Source organism: Ictidomys tridecemlineatus, chromosome 3 (assembly GCF_052094955.1).
Source record: "Ictidomys tridecemlineatus isolate mIctTri1 chromosome 3, mIctTri1.hap1, whole genome shotgun sequence".
Classification (NCBI taxonomy): domain Eukaryota; kingdom Metazoa; phylum Chordata; class Mammalia; order Rodentia; family Sciuridae; genus Ictidomys; species Ictidomys tridecemlineatus.
The window spans coordinates 195,910,194-195,932,490 of NC_135479.1; the positions used below are offsets into that span (position 1 = coordinate 195,910,194).

Here is a 22,297-nt window from a genome sequence, read left to right on the forward strand (position 1 = left end):
AGCATTTATTATTTTTATTGCTCTTGAAAATTGCCATTCTGAATGGAGTGAGATGAAATCTTAATGCAGTTTTGGTTTTCTTTTTCCTAATTGCTAGAGATGCTGAGCATTTTTTCATATATTTCTTGGTCATTGCTGTTTCTTTTTTTGAGAAGATTCTGTTTGTTATTTTGCCCATTTATTAAATTGTACTATTTTTTTCACATTGAGGTTTTTTTTTACATTCTTTATATATTTGAATATAAATCCCCTGTCAGAGGAGTAGATGACAAAGATTTTCTCCCATTCCAAAGTTCTGTGTTCACTCTTTTAATTGTTTCCTTTGCAGTGCACAAACTTTATATTTTGATGCCATTCTACTTATTGATTCTTTATTTTATTTCTTGAGCTTAGGGGGTCTTGTTAAGGAAGTCAGTGAATATACCTATGTGATGGAGAGTTGACCCTATGTGTTCTGCCAGCAGTTTCAAAGTTTCTCATTTTATTTCTACATCTTTGATCCCTTTTGATTAGACTTTGAGGAGAGGTAGAAAATAATGACCAAAATTCATTAGTACATGTGGATATCAAGTTTTTCCTTCACCATTTATTAAAAATGCTGTCTGTTTTCAATATATTCTTGGCACCTTTGTCAAGTATCGGATGGCTGTGAAAATTTGAGTTTGTCTCTGTGTCTTCCATTCTTTTTTATTGATCTTCATGTCTATTTTGATGCTAATATCATGCTGTTTTTGTTACTACAGTTCTGTAATATAATTTGAGAGAGGATTTGTGATGCCTCCTTTTTCTCTTTTCTTGTTCAGAATTGCTTTAGCTATTCTGAATCTCCTATTTTTTCATATGAATTTTAAGAATGAAAGACATATTTTTTAAAGATTATATATATATATATATATATATATATATATATATATATATAGAGAGAGAGAGAGAGAGAGGAGAGAGACTTATTTGATGCTTAGACTTATTGGATGCTTACCCCTATCCTCTGCAATGGCACAGATATATATACTTTTACATAAATATAAAATTCAAATAACCTTCAAAATTTTATTTCCAATTTAAAAAATTTTATGTTTCTCTAGAAAAGAATAAAAGATTTTTTAGCATCAATATTCCTTTACTATAAGATGCTTTACAAAGTCAGTTTTCTAAAGATAGAAATGAAGCAGATCAATATATTTAATTCTTAAAAGGTCACAAATAAAATATTTACCACTTGAAAACTAACCAGCCAAATCTAAAATATTTTGAAAATATTTTAGCTTTACATGTAATCAACCATATTTCTTAGCTGAATTATATTCATTATTAAACAATAGATTCAGAAGACAATCATTTCTATTTGGAAGTGAATAATAAGCCAGGCCAGCAATTCAAAAACAGCAATATTATTTTTTAACTCCAAGAGTGTTTAAAGTATTAATGAGTTATATTTATTTCCTGGGAAAAGTAAAATAAATGTGGATATGAAACTCTTACTGCAAGAAAAATGTATTCAAAGTAGATCTGCAAATGGTAGACTAAGGATAGAAACATTTCTTCTGATTTCGAGTCACTGTTTCTCTAGTCATTATTAAAATAAGCAATCTAAATTTAAAAATAAGACAGAAAAATGTTGTTATATATATTTATGAGTCATTTTCTTAAAACCCAAATTTATGTATCTACCTGTATCTGTCATTTCTGTTCCATATCAGTGATAAAAAGAGCATGCCATTATCATAGTTGATAATGAATATATTTCATTACTCAAAGGAATAATCACAATTTTATAATGTATAAATAAAATTATAACATATATGTTAATAATTTTGAGTGTCTATAAAATTATCTTACGTCATCATCTTTTTTTAGATAACACACTATCATCACCCTTGTGTTCAAGTACAGACATGTAATGATTTATTTTACTACTAGTTTCCTCCTTATAATTTCCATTTTGTCAATCAGCATATTCCTTTCTATTCTCAGTCCTCTTGTTTGTGAATATTTTATGCATATCATTGGGAATTTCCTGCAGCCATATGTTTTGGAAAATTGACACTCCTTCTCTATGAGTTTTCATGATATGACCTTTCAAGGTCTTCAGTACCATGACTTGGTAAAAATAGCCTCTAATAGAATCTGTTTGTTAAAATACTTACTGAAAAATACAAGCAAACCATTTATTCTAAAATGATAATTTTAAAAATATTCATCAGTATTTTAAAATACATTATCTGTCAAAGTGCTTAGAGCCACTTTGTAAGTTTAAGTCTTAAAACTAAAATATTTCCATAAAGAACATTTATGTAACATCTCTCTTACAGGATCTTTGACTATATTTTCCTTTTAACATCATAATGATCTATAATGCCACTGACTTTCTGATAAATTTCAGTTTGGAATATGATAATATTCATAATCTTCCCCACAGGGAATCTAGAAGTATATTGAAAAGAGTTACTTAGAATTTTTTTAAGAAAAGAAAGTTTGAAAAAATTTTAGTCATTAACTTGTCATGCTTAAAATATGGTTTGAAAGCCAGATAATAGGTCCTAACAATCATGAAGTTGAAGTCTGCCAGTTACTATGAATTTTTTCCTTTTTATTTGAATATGTACCTGGTTAAGATTAATTTTTAAAATGGTTGTTTAGGCTTTTTAATTAGAATATTTAATGAAATTGTTTTCTTTATTTTTAAGACACACTTTTTAATGGTCTTGGACTTGGAGCAGTCATTGGCCTGGGAGTTGCTGCACTTTTGCTAATACTTGTGGTAACAGATGTCAGCTGCTTCTTTATTCGACAATGTGGGTTACTGATGTGCATCACCAGGAGAATATGTGGGAAGAAAAGTGGCTCCAGTGGCAAAAGTAAAGAACTGGAAGAAGGGAAAGCTGCATATCTGTGAGTATAAGGCATCTGTACCATGTCACTTTAACCAAATACCACAGTTAAACCTGAGTGCTTTAGCTGGGGACTTGGATTTCCAAGGGGAAATTAACTGTAAAGACTGAGCACTTCACTGCCTGGTCTATGAATTAAGTCTATATTGCCTTCAGTATAACACCCTGAAGAGCCAAATGGCTTTGAGAACCCTCTATTCAAAAAATAATCTCAAAATGGGATCCTCAATTGAAAGAATCATTGTCATGATTTAATGATGATAAATGGATGGATATAAAGATAGTCATACAAATTATTTGTTTATGATTTCTCCCATTTTCAGTTCATGTTGAATAAAATAAAGGCATCAAAAGTAATAGGAATTATTAATAACAACATTGTGGCACCTCCTATAAGTGTATCAAGTGACTACATAAAGATTACAAGATTTTATTTTGTATAGACCATGTTCTATGCAATACATACTATTAAAGACTGAATTTATGCTTCTAAATTTTAATTAAAACATGACTATATGTTAGAATTTTGAGATCTATGTGAAGCTTCCTTTATTTAAATGGAATAAAATTCTAAGAAAATTTAGCTGAATATTGTAGAAAATACTTTTTGCTGTGATTTAATACTTATTATGTGTATATCATGTCTTTTAAAATTTGTATCTAATCTCAAAATGTTTGATGTAGAAAGTTCAGAAAGCACATAAAAACATGTGTGTGTGTGTGTGTGTGTGTGTGTATCTACATGTCTGAATACACATGTGTGCCTGATACATGTGTGTGTATCAAACCTGAGAACCAAAAATGAGCACTCTACAGGGTGCAGGGAATCTAAATTATTAGCCATTTTAATCTTAAAATCTTTCTATTGAATACATTTTTAACATTTCAGTATGGAATTTTTCAACCATAGAGAGAGGAATTTTTTATTTTATTTGTTTATTTTTTTATTAGTTGTTCAAAACATTACAAAGCTCTTGACATATCATATTTCATACATTTGATTCAAATGGAGTATGAACTCCCATTTTTGCCATGTATACAGATTGCAGAATCACATTGGTTACACATCCACTTTTATACATACTGACATACTAGTGACTGTTGTATTTTGCTGCTTTTCTTATCCCCTACTATCCCCCTTCCCCTTCCCTCCCCTTCCATCTTCTCTCTCTACCCCATCTACTGTAATTCATTTCTCTCTCTCTTTTTTTCCCCTTTCCCCTCACCTCCTCTTATGTGTAATTTTGTATAACATTGAGGATCTCCTTCCATTTCCATGCAATTTCCTTTCTCTCTCCCTTTCCCTCCCACCTCTCGTCCCTGTTTAATGATAATCTTCTTCTCATGCTCTTCCTCCCTACTCTGTTTTGAGTTGCCCTCCTTATATCAAAGAAGACATTCGGCATTTGTTTTTTAGAGAGAGGAATTTTACAACAAAAAACACGTATTTTCCAACCAGTTGGTTTTTACAATTAAAATTTTATTTTATTTCCTTTATAACACATTATACACATCACACTGCATTATATTTTTAAATTTCAAAAAGTCAGTATAGATAGCTATTGCATAGCATAAGGTTTCCATATCATTACATGAAGTTCAATATTTCTAATGTTTTCTTTAAATAAAGCTACATACATTGATATACACAAATACTCTATTTGATGAGTCCTGACAGATGCTTACATCTGTGTATTGCAAAACTCTTCAAAATTCATAAATTTTTAAATGTTTTATTAATACATTACAGCTATGCATAACCTCATAACCTCAATCGTCATTTGTCAAACGTTCTTTTGTGTTACTATCTCGTAAACCCAACCCATCTTCCCTAAATTTCAGTGTACTACTATTCTGATGGTTTTTACCACATAAAATTTTTACCTGCTAATGAGCTTCATGTAAATGAACTTACTTCAATGTGTACTATTTTTTAAAAATATGGTATCCTTCATTCATCATGTTTTAAGATTTATTCATTTTCTAAATATCAAGATTTAATTCCTTTTCATTGTGGACTAATTACTATTATTTTTTCTTATGCATGTATTTATTGATGTCAGGAATCATCCTATTTTATGGCTTGATTTTCTTGCTTTGTTTTTATTGTTTTGGTACTGGGATTGACTAACTCAGGGAATTTATCACTGAGCTACCACCCCATCTGAACAACTCAGGGTTTTTTTTTTTTTTATCACTGAGCTATATCCCAGTACTACCCCTGCCTCTTTTTTAATGAGTCTGAGTCTCCCAAATTTGCTGAGGATCTCTCTAAGTAGCTTAGGCTGACATCAAACTTGAGATTCTTCTGCCTCATCCTCTTGGCTAAAACAGTTTTTATCAACTGAATAGATACAACAAAATAGAAAAGATATCATATATAGTAGATTTACAAAAATACAATAGGCTCAATGCAAGAAGTTCAGAAAGCACATAGTCTGCTAATGTTCCCTTTTAATGTTTTTATTCTTATAGAAGCAAATTATTATTTAAAGTATAGTCATCATAAGCACAGAGCTTAAAAATTACTAAAACAATTGAACATGCTGTGTTCAAGGATCACATCAAGAAAAATAATTTTACCATTTAAAGCTCCTTTCCCTTTCCTCTTTAATCTCAGACTAAACAATAATGTGATTTTTAACACTATAGCTTGTGTTTGTATATTATAAAAACTGTTGATGCATCTTCTTTTCCTATTAGTCCATTCCATTTAGTCGACTCCATTCTAGAATCAATCCATGCTATTTTTTATTGGCAAATAATCTTCATTCAAGTCTCTGTGTAATAACTCATGATATAAATATACTAAAATTTATTTCCCCATTCAGTTTTGATATGGATTTTGTTAGTTTCTAAAATGTATATGATTTTAGTATTTGACCTAGTGTGGAATTGCTGGGATATACACCACATGTATGTGTATTCTGCTTTTGTAGGGTATCTAAATGATGTTCCAAGGTATTGTCAGTTCTAACTACTCCAGAGTGAGAATTTTAGTTGACTGGCACTATAGTAGTCTTTTTCATATTTTTGTTTCTTTGATTCTGCTGGGTATGTAGTAGTTGGTCATATTGATTTAAATTGACAATATATATGCACTAGTAAAATTGACTTTTCTCTTACTTTTTAAATATTTAGATATGATCTTTTATTGAGGTCTTCATTCAAGTATTTCAGTCATTTTACATTAGGCTGTCTTCTTCCCGATCTGCTGTGAAGCTGTTCTTCAATATGTTACACTTTGTATACATGGCCCTGTGTGTGTGTGTGTGTATGTGTGTGTGTGTATGTGATTATTTTAAATTCATATTACTCATTATATCCTATATGAATATCATAATGCTCATATTATAAATTTTTTATAGTTAATATAATTAGATATGATCTCATTCAATGCTCTGATATCTTTTGACAGGTCAAAACGTTGCTTCTTTTGAAGAGAAGTATTTAATTTCAGTGTAATACAATATTTATTTTCCACTTTTAAATTCTATTTTACAAATCTATGACTATACTAAGTCACTAAGGCACTTTTCCTCTTTTTTTTAAAATTTATATATGACAGTGGAATGGGTTACAATTCTTATTACATATATAGAGCGCAAATTTTCATATCTCTGGTTGTATACATATATATTCACACCAATTCATGTCTTCATACATAGACTTTGAAAAAATTTTTATGAGAATCTTTGCAATTTTTTTTTTACACATTTAGAACTGCAGTCCACCTGAGGTTGGAGTCCAGGCACTTTTCAGTTGGCTTTTTTAAAATCTTTGTTTTGACAATAGAAGCATTGACTGAAAATTGCATGCTTTATTCACTGTCAGCAGTGTCATTTTTGTCATATCTCAGATAGGTTACAAAGGAAAGAATAGGTTTGTTTCTATGTTTGCTTTCTGTTGCTTTGCTGACTTTATCCTTTCACCAATACTGAGCTATTAACACTAAAGCTTTAAAATACTCCCTGATAGCTAATAGCATGCATCCTCTGCCTTTGTTGGACTTTAAGATTGTTTTGCTATTCTCTAATCTTGCCTTTCTATTTAAATCATCTTGTAATTACTACACACACACACACACACACACACACACACATACACAAAATCTACTAAAATTTTCATTGGGGCTGTAGTGATTTATTTATTTATTACCCAGATTTATTGGGGTATGGTCAATATTGTTGCAATATAAAGTATTTCAAGCTGCAAAACAGTAAAGTATATGACTTTAAAAAATTCCAGATTTCTTATGCAGTGAATTTCAAAACCAACTTTATAATTTCACATGTAGGCCTTTCAGGCAGCTGCATACATCCAGGAAAATGGTGTTCTGAACAAATCCAGACATGTGGATTACAGTGCCAGGGTGACCCTAGCTTGTGCAGTAACTCTGTGCAAACCTTAAGGACAACCTCTTACTCCACTGAAGAGTTATTCATTAGAATGCCATATTGACTGAATTATTAATTTTACAATATAACAATCAGGGGGAAAACATTCTTTCAGGTGCCACAGTAATATGTAGGTCTTGAGGTGCAAAATAGTTTGCTCTGTTCAAGGACAAATGAACATGAGTGACGTACAGCTGAGACAGATTGGTACAAATGTCATATGGAGAATAATTTAAGGGCCCAAAATTGTCTTTGGTCAAAGTAAGGAATCTGAATTTTACTTGAACTAGAAAACTACCAGAAGGTTTTTATAAAAATTACTTTAGCTACTGTAGAAGAATGGATTACTAAGTATTGGAAGGTTTAGAGGACATTCTTGGGATAGGAATATCTTGCAATACTCCAGAAGAAATCTTATACTTTTTTTTTCTGATTTGAGGTATCATTATTACATATATAAACCAGTATATATATTCTAGATAGCATTCAAGTCATGTCAACTACTTGTTGATTGATTCTAATTTAAGGCAAAGGGAAGAAAGAAGTCAAAAAATGCTTTCATGTTTTTATTTTAAATAACCGGAAGGATGATGGTAACCATGTATGAAACAACAAGATGAAATGCGAGTTCCGCTTTTTATTTTTGTTTGACTTTACAAAGTGTTAATTTGTCCATGAACACTTCTGTTTATAAATCCTGCTGAGTTTAATTAACCTTAAAGAATTGGGAAAATGAAAACACGTGGTTAATCCCATGCTTATTATTAATCACACAATTTTAAGTAACAATTTTTTCTTCTTTGGAAAAATAACTTTCAACTCATTTTAAAAACGCAGTCAGTGGGGAATGATGTTGGCCAAGTTATATTGTTATGTTGTGTGCATGTAGGAATATGTAACAACAAATCCAACCATTATATACAACTATAACACACCAATAAAAATGTGGAACAAAATAAAATTGCAGTAAGCATAAAAGATATATAAAATATCTACAGGAAATAAACTATAACAAGTTTGATTAACAGAGTAATCATATTAATTGATCTTAGCATGACCCCAAGCATTTATATATTAGCCCATTCATAATATCAAAATGCATAAGACAATGTGAATTACATATACAACAGATTAATTACATGATTAGTCACTCATGACATTAGAGCAAGTACAAACTGATATCTAATTTTGCTACTAGAATAGCATTAGTGTAAAATTCTGGAGAATGTCATTATTGAGTTCTCACCAGATTATTCTTTTATCATGCATTATTAGGATTAATCTTAAAATGGCTGCCGATTCTATTTTATCAAATTATTCTTTTACTTATCCAAGCATTTATTTAACTTCATTAAATATTAATTAAGATCTACATAACATTCTCAGTCCTGGGAATACAACTGGGATGGAAAGAAGACCCAATCTCTGCCACCAGCAAGCTTTTATTTAGGTAGGAGATGTCCTACATAAAACAACTGAATGAATTAATAATTTTAAATGTTCTTTAAAAAATAAACAAAAAAGAAATGACTTATCGGTCAGGTTTACCCTGAGAAGGTTATAAAAAACCCAATATACAAAAGAAGAGAACAACTTAAGTGTGTGTGTGTGTGTGTGTGTGTGTGTGTGTGTGTGTGTGTTTGCAGGGAAAGATGCGAAAAATACCTTTCAAATGGGAAGTAAACTGTTCAGGGGAGTTTGTTATAAGAGTAAGCATGTCTTTCAAAAAGAACTGAGGAATTACATTTCAAATGTCAAATATGTATATTCTGGGTAATGCTGATGGATAAAACCAATTGGTACTTCTGTTTCTAGCCTAACATGTAAGGAGTTTGGAAGTTGCCACTTTTTCCTAAGAAGTCAAAAACTAAACAAACTAAAAAAATTAACAGCCATTGTTAGATCCATAAGAAAAATAAGTTTTCTGTGTAAACTACTGCCCCTCCATAGTGAAAGGACAAACAAGCATATACAGAGACTCACAACTTGGTAAAGCAGATATCTACCAGCAGATACCTCTTTGGGAACCACTGTGGTGGTAGAAAAACATAAAATGTAATTGATAAATTTCTGTAGACTCAGTATGGATCAATCTGAAAGATAAAAGCTCCAGGGGAGGAGCCAGTTATATGGAGTCTCAAAATTTTAAAAATGTTATCTCTAGGAGCTTAACCATATTGCCACAATGAGTATTAGTGAAAAATCCTTTCATATTTCTGGAGAGACAGGTATTTTAAGTATTTTGAAATACAACAAGCATTCTGTTCTTAAATATATCTTTATTCAGAAGAAACTATTTAAACAGAGCCTAATCTCATGAAGTTTATTTGAACTTAACTGAATAGAGGGACAAGAAAACAATTTCATCTTACTCTATAGACTTCAATCTGGGGGAAAGGAAATACTTAATTCGGACTATCTATGACCATCTTGTTCCACTAAATGGGATGAAAGCCTGAGAAGCACTCACTAGAGACAGACATCTTATCATAAAACTATAATCGCTTTCCACACAAAACTTTCCACAATTGCATTATTAAAGGCTAGTTTATAATAGTTACTTTTAATCATTACATCATAGATGACTAGGTAAAATTATAAGGCATATTAAAAGGCAAATGGTACAGTCTAAAGAGATACAGCATACATCATAAATGGCTGGGATGCTAGAATTAACAGACTGAGAATTTAATAACAATTATGATTCAGATGTTAAGACCTCTAATGGATAAAGTAAACAATATGTATCTAAAGATCGGCAGTAGAAGAAAAGAAAGGATCTAAGAAAGAATCAAAAAGTACTAAAGTAAAAAAAAACAGTAATGAAAAAAAAATGGTTTTGATGGGCTTATTAGTAGGCTAGACAGAGCTGAAAAAAAGAATCTCTGAGCTATAAGATATCTCAAAGCACAAAATCCTTCATCAATCTAGAATTCTCTGCTTAGGTAAATTACCCTTTCAAAATAAAGAAAACATAAAGACTCTGTCATACAAACAAAAAAGCCAGTGGAAGGACTTTGTAAGAAAAGTTATTTAGAAAAAAGGAAAATGATATCAGTCACAAATACAAATCCACATAAAGAAAGGAAGAGCATCAGAGAAGAAAGAAGTTAATGTAAATTTAACTTTTTCCTTTTCATAATTGAACTAACTGATACTAGTTAGAATACTGTATTTCATTAAGTTTATATTCATGTAATATATTTACATGTGAAATGAATGGTGACAATGATACAAAGGATGGAAGGGAAGAATGAAGAGTAACTTACCATTATTTTTCTACTACCCATGAGGCAGCATAGTGTTATGTGAGAGCAGAGTTGTCTTATTTGTAAACTCTAGAGCAACAATTTAAAAAAGTAAAAACAAAAGAAGAAAAACAGGAGATACAACTAATATGCTCAGAAATGAGAAAAAACAATTATATAAAATGATCAATTTGAACTACAAAAGACATAAATTTAATAAAAAAACAAAAATAGTCACAAAGAGGAAGGGCAAGATATAGAAAAATGGTAGCAAATACAGTAGATATTAATTCAACTGCATCAATTATCTGTTTAAACACCAGTGGTCGAAATAGATCATTAAAAGTTTAGTAGATTAAAAATCAATAGCCAAATATACTAATGCACACTGTGTAATGATATTTCAATCAGTGACAGACTATAAGATGGTAGTCCAATAAAATTATGTTAGAACTGAACCATTCATATAACCTAGTGACACAATAACCTCATAATGCCAGCACACAATGTGTTATCATGTGCTATTGTTGATCAAAAGGTTCTTTGTTACTATCATCTAGATTTTCTTTAATTTTTACCAACACCTGTTCTTTGCATTCCTATCCTTGTGTATGTGCCATGCCCAGACTAGAGCAACAATATCAAACCTGCCACTGATTAAAAGTTAAATTTACATTAATTTATTTTTAATCATGAAAATCTCAGCTTTTGTGTTGAACCACAAGACACACCTTAAACAACTTAAAATAGAAATCACAAAATATCTGCTTAGAGACCATAATGGAATTAAGCTATAGATCAATAAAAGAAAGATAGTTAAAAATACCTCATGTGCTTCAATATTCAACATCATACTTCCAAATAAATAAATAATTTAGAATTATTTTGATATAAATGAAAATGAATCACGATTTATCACAATCTGTGAAATAGGTAAAAGTAATCATTAGAAAGAAATCTATAGTATTGATTCACATATTAGAAAATTTAAAAAAATCTAAAATGAATTAATTAAATTTCTACATAATTGGAAAGAAGACAAATTAATAGAGTAAGCAGAAGAAAACAAATCATAAAGATTATAGCATAAATAAATGAATTTGAAAGGTGAAATCACAAAAACAGTAAAACTAAAATGTAGTTCTTTGAAAAGATCAATAGAATTGCTGAGCTCCTACTTAGGGTAACTCAGTCAAAACAAGATAAAGATAGGACACAAATTTATATCAGAAATAAGCCAGAGAACATCCACAAAACAGTACACAATGATTGATAGGATAATGAAGAAATAGGTAAACAACTTGATTACTACATATGTATAACCTCAATTAAATACATAAATTCCGTATGAAAACAAAGAATAGAATATCTGAATTAACCCATATCTAGTGAATGTATTTAAACTATAATTAATAACATGTATAAACAGAAAATTCCAGGCCCACATGCTTTACAGTGAATTATACAAAACACGTTAGGAAGAAATTGCATTAGTCCTCCACAGTCTGTCTTAGAAGCAAATAAAATACTTCCTAGCTGATTCAGTGAGGCCAGCGCTACCTAAATACTAGTCAGAAAATCATGGACACAGAATGAAGAACAAAATAAAATTTACATCTCATGGGAATGAGCTCTTCAGTAATCTTCATTATTGTGCTAGATTTTATTTACTTGAATCCTCTGGTCAGACAATGTGGTTAACATGCACTCATCACTGCCCACAGGCATTTGATTTTAAGAAGTGGAAAGTTTTTTAACAGTGTGTGGTGGTAAATATCTACAATCTCAGCTACTCAGCAAGCTAAGACAGGAGGATCACAAGTTCAAAGCCAGCTTGAACAAATTAGTACAACCCTTTGTCTTAATTAAAAAAAAAAGAAAAAAAGACTTCAGATGCAGATGACTGGTAGATGGCTTGCCTAGCATGTGTAAAAACCCGGGTTTTATCCCCAACACTGAAAAAAAAATCATAAGTTTCTTTGTTACTAACATCTAGATTTTTAAAAAATTTTCACCAATGCCTATTCTGCCTATACTTTGCATTTCAATGCATGTGTATGTGCCATGCCCAGACTAGAGCAACAATATCAAACCTGCCACTGATTAAATGTGTTTTATCATCATGAAAATCTCAGCATTTGTGTAGCCTGTTGATCTTTGGGTCATTGTTGCTTTTCTGTTTGTTTTCTGTTTTGTTTGTAATCTACTATGGTTTTTAAGCATTCATTTCAATGTCATTTGTCCATCATTACAGTATTAAAGAGATTATTTTAAGCTACCCTTAATGTTTCCTGTGATTTATATTTTCATTTCTTCCTTCCCTTGACCCCTGATAGCCACTGACCATATTATTGGCCCTATATTCTACTTTTTCCAGAATGACATATAGTTGCTATGACATATTTACATAGCCTTTTCAAACTGGCTTAGGTTCCTTTATCGATATGCATTTAAATTTCTTCTCTATCTTTCCATGCTTTTATAGTTAATTTATTTATATGATTAATATCCAAATATAGATGTTAATCAGTTTATTTATTCATTGACTTATTAGGAGAATTTTTTGTTTTCAAATTTGGGTGATTATGAATACAGGTACGGATGTAAATTTTCAATTAACTGCATTATGTAACATCTAAATTATTTGTGTAATAAGACTGTGTCCTAAGTAGTTGAAATTCCCTATAAAATCACCAAATAACTTCCTTTTTGTCCTTTCTTTTGTTCATTTTTGAGGCAGTAAGTTTTCTAGTTTCCACCAATTATTAAAAATGCCACTCATTTAAAAAATACAATTAATATTTGAATAATAAAGCACATCTTTCTCTATATATACATCATGTAATGATTATTTAAAAATTATTATCTTGAAAAATATTAATATAATAAAAGTCATTGATCACATATTTAAAATCTTTCATATAAATTCATAAAGATATTTTAAAAGTGAAGTGTATAATACATGTTTAATCTTCCATATTTTAAAATATAAGCAATATTTCTGATGATATATTTAAAATATTAATCAATATTCCTTAAACATTTAAAAATATTTTTATATTGGAAAATATGTTTGGGGGAGAAATGCTTCATGTTATAAATTTTATTTAAGAAATACATTTATCTCCAAAAGTTATTGTGTAATAGATTTTAAAATATAAAATACTTCTGCAAAAACCTCCACAATTTTTGGGTGAATAGCGATTGCAATTTATTCTGCATGAAAATATCTGATGAAATGAATTCAGATGGAAAAAAAAATCTTGCTGGTATTCTGACCCCAAACATTTTGGATTTATTCAAAGAAGGTAGCATTAAGTAGAGTTTTTAAACTGTGTTCTACCTTGCATCTATTTTTACATTCATATGTCAAGATCTTTTTCTTTTCTTCTCTCTCTCTTTTTTTTTTCAGGAAAGATGGATCAAAAGAACCAATAGTGGAGATGAGAACAGAAGATGAAAGGATTACCAATCATGAAGATGGGAGCCCAGTAAATGAGCCAAATGAAACCACACCGCTAACAGAACCTGAGTATGTAGATGAAATAGTTACTTGTTTTCGAACAAATATTAGCAAAATGATGGATCATTTGCATAATTTGTTATATGTATTTATACATATCATTGTTTATGAAAGAACTGTATTATTTCTTTTTAATGGAAGTGGTTGTGTGTATCAAAAGTTGATTTCTCTTGAAATATTTTTCATGAAAACTTGGCCTCCCTGTCAGAGAAACTCTACTATTAAACCCCATCATTATAAGTTATAATTTATAGCCCTCATGTATTTATGTTTGCACCTTCATAGCGCCATTACAACTATAATAGATATTCTAATTAAACTTGCAAAGGTAAACGTGTGCATTTATTCATGCATATAACATTGATTAAAATCAGAGACATTATTAAGTAATGGTAGTATTCTTTTGATTGCAGCTGCTGATAACAATAGCAAGATTATCATACTCTGCTACTCACAAAACTGACTTTTAAATTTCATTGATTCTTCAAATTAGTATCTCTCTCTCTCCTTTTTTTTTTCCTACCAGCTTCCATTCCCTTACAGTATAACCTGATGTGGCATTCTTATGTCCAATTATAGGCTTTTTTGTTCTCACAGCTGAAGAAACTGATTTTTCTCCCAGATATTCCCTCTGTTTATTGCCTGCATGGTGGTGCAAACCTGTAACCCCAGTGACTCAGGAGGCTGAGGAAGGAAGATCACAAATTTGAGGCCAGCCTGGGCAATTTAGTGAGATTCTGTCTCAAAATGAATAAAAAGTTCTAAGGATGTATCTCAAGGTTAAAGCACCCCTAGGTCACATCCCAGTATGGAAAAAGAAAGAAGAAAAGAGAAAGGAAGGAAGGAGGGAGGGAGGGAAAGAGAGAGAGAAGGGAAGGAAAGGGAAACAAAGGGAAGGGAAGGAATGGAGGTCCCTGCTTCTTGCTCTCAATGGCCTGTAGTAATATTAGAAAACTAGAAAGTACTATTCTATAGCTCATATTTCAATATAAATGTCCAGGCCAATATTAGTGATTGCATTTAGAGCTTATTACTTTCTCAATTGAAGCTAACTATTTGAGAGACAGCTGTCACAAAAGAGGTTTTACAATCTCCCTTTCAGAAATCAGAAGTCTTTTTAATGAAGAAAAATATCACACACACTCACAGACACACATACACACACACACACACACACTCACGAAACCCAATTAACACAAACTTATACAGTCTATTTAACAAAATGCCTTTACATGCAACTAGACTGTAATTTAGCACACACTAGATCTTAATTAATAGAAAAGGAATATTCAACATAAAAATAATATAATTAGCTGTAATCTTTTAAAAATATTTAATGTAAACCTATGAAGTAAAAAAAAATTATACAGAAATATACCACCCACCAATTAGTTGAATACATTTATTCACTAAAAAAATAAATACAGACTTCTGTATGTAAAACAATATATTAAACATTATGGTAATATTGAGCTCTAAATTTCTAAATATTTTTATGCCAGAAATGGCCTACTTGCTTCACTATTTCATATTGTTCATGGTTTCATCACATTGAAAAGAGAGAAAAAAATAAATTATGAATGCACTTTAAATAACATACATAAAAGAACATCCCACATTAAGTACAAAGTGGATGCTACCTCATTCCCAATAATAGATCTTAATTTTTTGCCTATAACTTACCTTTGATTGGTTTCTTTTCACATGAAAGCTTTGTTGTCATAAAGTAATTGTTTATCCTCCTTATTCAAAAATATAAAATAAATTACAAATACCAGCTAGCATAGAGGGTTAACTCTGCTATAAAATAATGGGGAATTAGAACAAGATTTGTAAACATATTTAATTCTCTCAATGTGGAAAGAAACACTTTGTCAAGGAAAGAAATTTTACCCCCCCAAAAGTCTTATGCAAAAGATGTAATGATAAACTAGTAAGTGCTAGAACAGTGGAAAAAAGGAAACCTTGAGTCAACATTACAGTAGCTTTATCAAAATTGCAAAGAATATTTGGATTGCAGTGACCCATGGGGCTTACTTGGAATATGCATATGATCACAGGAACATTTGTGAAACTATCAATATTAATAGACAAAGACTTTTATTGTTTTCTAGGTTATTATTAGAAACAACTCTCAAAAATGGTATAAAAATGATAAGAAAAATGTAATAGTGAAAAGAGGCCAAAGAAACACATAGTAAACAAAAAAGTTCTAAAATATGTTCATCTGCATTGAGTTAGTTACAAGTACTATTGCTGTTTTATACAGCAACTATTAACTGTTTGACTTGAAAAGTTTGAGAGAATAAATCATGTACTTAATATATAAAAAAGCTTCTTTAAAATTTAAAAGTTATATTTTAGTATCAAATAGTTATCAAATATAAGCTATCCTATATTGAATAATTTCACTCATCTAAATCCATGTATACATTTTTTCCTACATCTTTTTTAATACACATTACAATTTTTACAATAGACAATATTGTTTTATTCTTTATATAACATTCACTTAAATGTTGAGGAATATCTCTAACAATGCCTTAAAAATTATATTTATATTTCTATTTCCTACCAGAAAATTACCATTAAAAGAAGAAAATGGGAAAGAAGTCCTAAATCCAGAAGCTATAGAAATTAAAGTTTCTAATGACATCATCCAATCAAAAGAAGATGACAGCAAAGCGTAACAATATTACGGAGGCTTGATGCACACTACAAAAGAGCATTTGGATTGCAGTGACCCTATGACCAAAACTATTCCACTGACCTTAATTTCTTGGGAAAATTCTAGCTTGGAATAGCTTGTACACATATACATATGATCATATACTCCTGCCCATGGTCCATTTCCTTTCGTTGTTGTTGTCGTGATTGTTCTTTTTGTTAAGAATTTCAGTACAGAGACTTGATTGACACCAACTCTTGGGTTTCAATTTGATTCTATGATTGAAATACTGCAATTAATCATATGGCTAAAGTGCTCTATTTCTTAAGAACTTTGTCTTATAACCAACAAACATATTTCAAACTCTCTAGCACATGAGGGTGTGATGAAAATCAAAAGAAAACAAAAGCTTTCTGATCTAAATGTACAAGAAAGCCCTGCATGTTTATGAAACTTATTTTGGGCCAATGGATTTATAAAGTGGCTTTCAGCTTAAGATGAAGGCACATAATAGAGGTTACACTTTTTATCAGGGGAATTTCAGGGAACCCAGGCTTGAAGGAGCCAGTAATCTTTAGCAGATATTAAAAATCAAGGAATCTTTGGAGAACACTCTCAACTAATGATTACAGTACATTTTCAACATGGATTTTGATAGATTGAAATATCAGATCAAAATTGTTACCCACTTGAAAGAATCTTAGTTGTGTGCAAAATTAGATTAGAAAGACTTCCTGAATCTGTGTCTTTATATATGCCATATTCATTCATATTGGATTACACAAAAAGTAAGTGTATTACAAGTAAAAATAATATTTATTTTTGCCCTCAGCTTCAAATAAAATAAATTGAAATGGGAACAATATAAATATGTTGTCTTTCTTAAAGTTTTTGGTCCTTCATTAAATGAAATTGGGTTATGGAAATTAAAAACAAACCTTAGTTGAAGAGAAGTTACTTAACATTTAAATGTGCCATAAAGTGTCAGTGATCAACAATTGAATCGCCACTGTATTTTTATGCTGAATGTTGTAGCTAGAATTCATTTTAAGATTTTGGTAAACAATTTTGGTTGACAAAACTCCTGGATTATTCAACATAAACTTTCTAATATCACTTGGTAGGGCCTATACCAGAATAAAAATACAAATTAACTTCCAAGCTATGCAAGCTCCCAGAGGTAAAAGTCTAAAACATGATTTAACTTACATATAAGGAAAAATGTATTGCTATAAAGAGATATAACCGTTGGGAGCAGGTTTTAGATTATCTTTTAAGTTAACCAGCCAAAGGTTTTTTTTTTTTTACCCCATCACATTGGTTACCTTTGGTTTTTCAGGTATGGACTGAATAGCTCAAATATTGCCTGATATGAGAACATATTCCAATAGAACATTGGAGAAAATTTTAACAGTGCAGAGGGACCCACTTTAAGAATGTCACTTTTATAGAGATGATTTCATGAAGATTAAATATAATATTAGTTCCACTCATGAATATTTTTATTTACAAAGTGCTTGAAACTGTCAACCAAGGAGAGACAAGTAAGTAATTTTATACTGTTCCTTACTTTGCTGGCTGATAGCAGAATACTATGACCATCTGCATATTAAAGCATTGCCATAAAATGCGAGGTTTTTATGCAGCAATTTCTCCTTGCTACCCATTCTGGCATATTCAGAAGAAACAGAGATTATCCAGTGGTTTTTGACAGAATGATGGTTGGTGTTTATGTTTGTCTGATCATTTGTTTTGTTTTATTTTTCTGTGTTTTATTTGTACCAATGTGCTAAAACTAGTCAAAATACTTGAATTAGTTCGTTTGTGTAAAGTGGCAAGCTTAGTAAAATGCTTATGAAGTAATAGCCATGAATGATGATTTGTCATGGATAGGGCCACTCAATTTTACACTAAGGATACTGAAAGAATTTCAAGACCGAAAACAATTTCGCATGTTTACTATTGTTATGTTTGTGCTACACTGCAAGAACAGAGAAATCATAATCTAGAGCAAAATATTTTTGTGTTTTCTCAATTTTGAAAGTTCTGTTTTTTTCTTTGGACTTTCCATGTGAAGCAATTGACTTACATATTTCTTTATATATATATATATGCTGTTAAATTTCTTGTCACTCGTGGAGAAATTATATGAAATTCATAGATAATTTGGAAATAATTGTGAACAGACTGTTTCAAGTGCACTATTTCAGTTGTCTGAATGATCCTTACACCTTGTCCTTGAAATCCTTGCCATGCAGAAACAAGGTATTACTGTGAAAAACTTTTACTTTTTTGACATTTCAATGGAATGCTCTGAGTTACATTAATTGTAAGTTTCCAAATAAGAAATGGCTTGTAGTAAATTGCAAAATTTGAATAGAACTGAAATAACCTATTTCTTATTTTTATTTTTCATTCTTATTCTAGACTAAATACACCCATATAACTGTGTGTATGTTATTTTTATTGTCTGGAGTACTCTTAAATGTTCGTATAAAATGTTAAGAGTTGACTGAATATAAGTACTGTTAAGGTATCTGAATCCTATGCTATTTTAAACCCCGAAGCAAAAATGTCACTGAAAACATTGATATTTCTAAGTAGGTTATATTCATTTAAATAATGACAACCTATAGAAGGAAATAGTAATATAAGAATTTTAATAACTATTTTGTTTAAAAATTGACACAAATTAATGTGTCAACTTGTTTAACAATGATTTGCAAATGAATTTAATTAGAAATTGTGATTTTTACAGATTTATTTATTATTTTTGTGGGATAAGACATATTACCATTTTATTAATACTAATATCTAACAATGTGCTGTCTATGTTTTACTTTATTTTTAATATTAATATCTACAAAGTCATTTTTTCAAAGGCTATTTAATTCAGAAAAAATCATATGTGTTAGTATTTGAATTAAACATTTATAGAATAGATGTTATTAATCAAATTATTTATTTTAGTGTCAATAATTAATTATAAATTTATAATCATATCTTCATTTTATTCTTTGTATTTTAAATAATTAATATGTATTTGTGCCTTTGAATTAGCATGATATTCTCCTTTATCAAAAGAACAACTAAAACTGCCATCAGTACAGATATATTTTGCTTACACTTATGACACTGGCATTATACTTAGTTACATTAAATGAATTATCTCAATTAAAACTCATTTGCCTTGAAGATAAAATCTAAATTATGCTCTTTAATTCATTTGAACTTCTGAAAATTCTTTTTATATGTACAAAAAATATTTTTAATGTGTTCTGCACTAGCCTTTTAGACAATAAATACATTCTGGATATTATTGGAACTGAGTCACTAGACAGTTGTAAGACAAAGGCAGCAATTGATTTTTTAAAATAGGGAAAATTATGATGGTGTCAGTTGGGTCTTCATTACTCCTGTTGATATATATTTGATTTGGGATCATAAATCATCCTTGTGATGATAAGATAATCACTGATGAAAGTATCTACAAATGAAATGGTAGGAATATTCTTTCATTTATTAATTTAGGAAATATTGGCATAACATTATAATTATTTATGAAATCAGCAGTGTTCTTTTTCATGGAGAATAACATCAGTTTCAATTTGAATTCCTCATGGAAATCTTTTACAAAATTATATTCAGAGTGCTTATTCAACAAAATTTAAGAGCAAATGAAAATATTTTTTAAATGATATTATTAGCATTATTTATACCTAAAGAGAAATATTGACATCTTATTCTTAACCCTATGGAGCAGTCTTACATATTCTCTCAAATTGAAATTGCATATGGATATATTGACACATAGTAAATTTAAATTGTGGAAAGTCAAATAAATGAAATGCTCTAATACTCAAATTGAAATCTTTGAAGAAATCATTCTATGCATGGTCTTAATGATGTTCCAAGGTGAAACAATTATGTGTGTCAATGAGAAAGTGATAAAACAGCCTAGCCATAGTAGTTGCTGAGTAGACGTAATTTTCTTCCAGGTTCCACCCTTCCTTTTTTAAAAATTGCATTTACCCATATATAAGCAGCTATTTGAAGATGTTATACAAGAATGTTAAAAGATTAATTATTTCCTTTCTTATAAAAGTCAGAGGCTTTTATATTATATACAGTGGTAAATATTTATTTAATAACAATATTCTTAGATAAAGTTCATTATTCACTATAGGATTTCACTAGAAAACTATTAACTGGTATCATCTCTTTAAATTTTCTTTTTTGGAAATTTTCACGTTGCTGGCCACACAATAATTTTAATTTTTATTATAAAAATTGTCCATATGCATTTAAATATTGCAACTCTAATTTTTGTTCTCTCTTTTTTTAATATTAGTTTTTTTTAAGAGTAGATAGACACAACACAATGCCTTTATTTATTTTTTTTATATGGTGCTGAGGATCGAACCCGGGTTCGAGTGCTCTACTGCTGAGCCACAATCCCAGCCCCTAATCTTTGTTTTCTGACATGAAAATACGTTTGCTTTGACATCTAGATTTAGCTTTCCATGGAAGAGAATAAATAAAGCAACAACTATTGGAGCATTTCAGTCACAAGCAAACAGGAGAGTAGAGGGCAAATTAAATGAAAGGATCCAGAAAGGCAAACTGAACTTCTACATTTGGAATAGTAAGAAGGGCCTGGCTGTGAGAAATGCTGGGCCAGGGAGTACAGACATTGCATACATGAAAGTTAAGGCCAATAATACTGATAGTAAGGAGAAAAATCTACTGAAATCCATAAGAGAAAGTTAAGAGAGATAGAACCTATGATCCAATCTACAATTTTTTTTACAAAACAATGCATACTATAAAATAAATAGTATTGTTAAGAGCAAACATAGTTGTTCCAGCTCTTAAAGAAATGTTCATGGATTAGCATTTGCTTCTAACCCTTGTTAGAAATAGATGAACTTCTTAGAAATAATTTTTTGGGTATGTGAATTCTATGCTGTGTACAGTATGCATTAAAACATACTACATTTTATTTTCTTTATCTTATATATTCCATTCAAATTCTATACTCTTATGTTAGCTACCATGAGATTTTCTTATTGTTTCAATATAGTATGTCCCTATGAAATGCTGTATATATATGTCTAAACTGTAAAAATTATACTGCAAATGTTGAAGTTTTGTATTTATGAGAGACATTGAAAGTATGGCTTATGGTATATCAAAATTGTCACTCTTCACCATTTGTATATTAATAGTAAAGATACTTTTACTTTAATAAAGTGTTGAATTTTATGTTTATTTCAAATAATACCTTTGTAAAGAGTGAGCTTATGACTTGACAAATAGTTTTAGGTTTACTTTTTTTTCAAACATATCTCTAGATATCCATAAGAAAAGAATGATTTTTGCCATCTTACATCACCCTGAGTCACAATCTTTTGACATCTTCTCTGTCCCCAGCTCAGAGAGATTAATAAACCTTTTAAGGCATTATTCCTTTAGATGCTTGTAGACAAGCAGCATATAGCAATATCTAGGAAATTGGTAGATATCTAAATTTCTGGACCTCAAAAGAGACTGGATGAATCAAGACTCAA

General features: G+C 30.1%; 1 protein-coding gene across 1 annotated transcript in view; it reads left to right on the plus strand.

Annotated features, from left to right (window-relative positions):
- Ncam2 (neural cell adhesion molecule 2) overlaps window positions 1-22,008 on the plus strand; it is a 477,943-nt gene extending 455,935 nt beyond the window's left edge. The window contains exons 16-18 of the mRNA XM_078044487.1: window positions 2,688-2,892; window positions 13,949-14,068; window positions 16,638-22,008. Coding sequence (XP_077900613.1) covers window positions 2,688-2,892; window positions 13,949-14,068; window positions 16,638-16,749 — 437 coding nt within the window. The 3' untranslated portion in view covers window positions 16,750-22,008. The remainder of the gene's footprint in view (window positions 1-2,687; window positions 2,893-13,948; window positions 14,069-16,637) is intronic.
- Window positions 22,009-22,297: the final 289 nt, after the last annotated feature.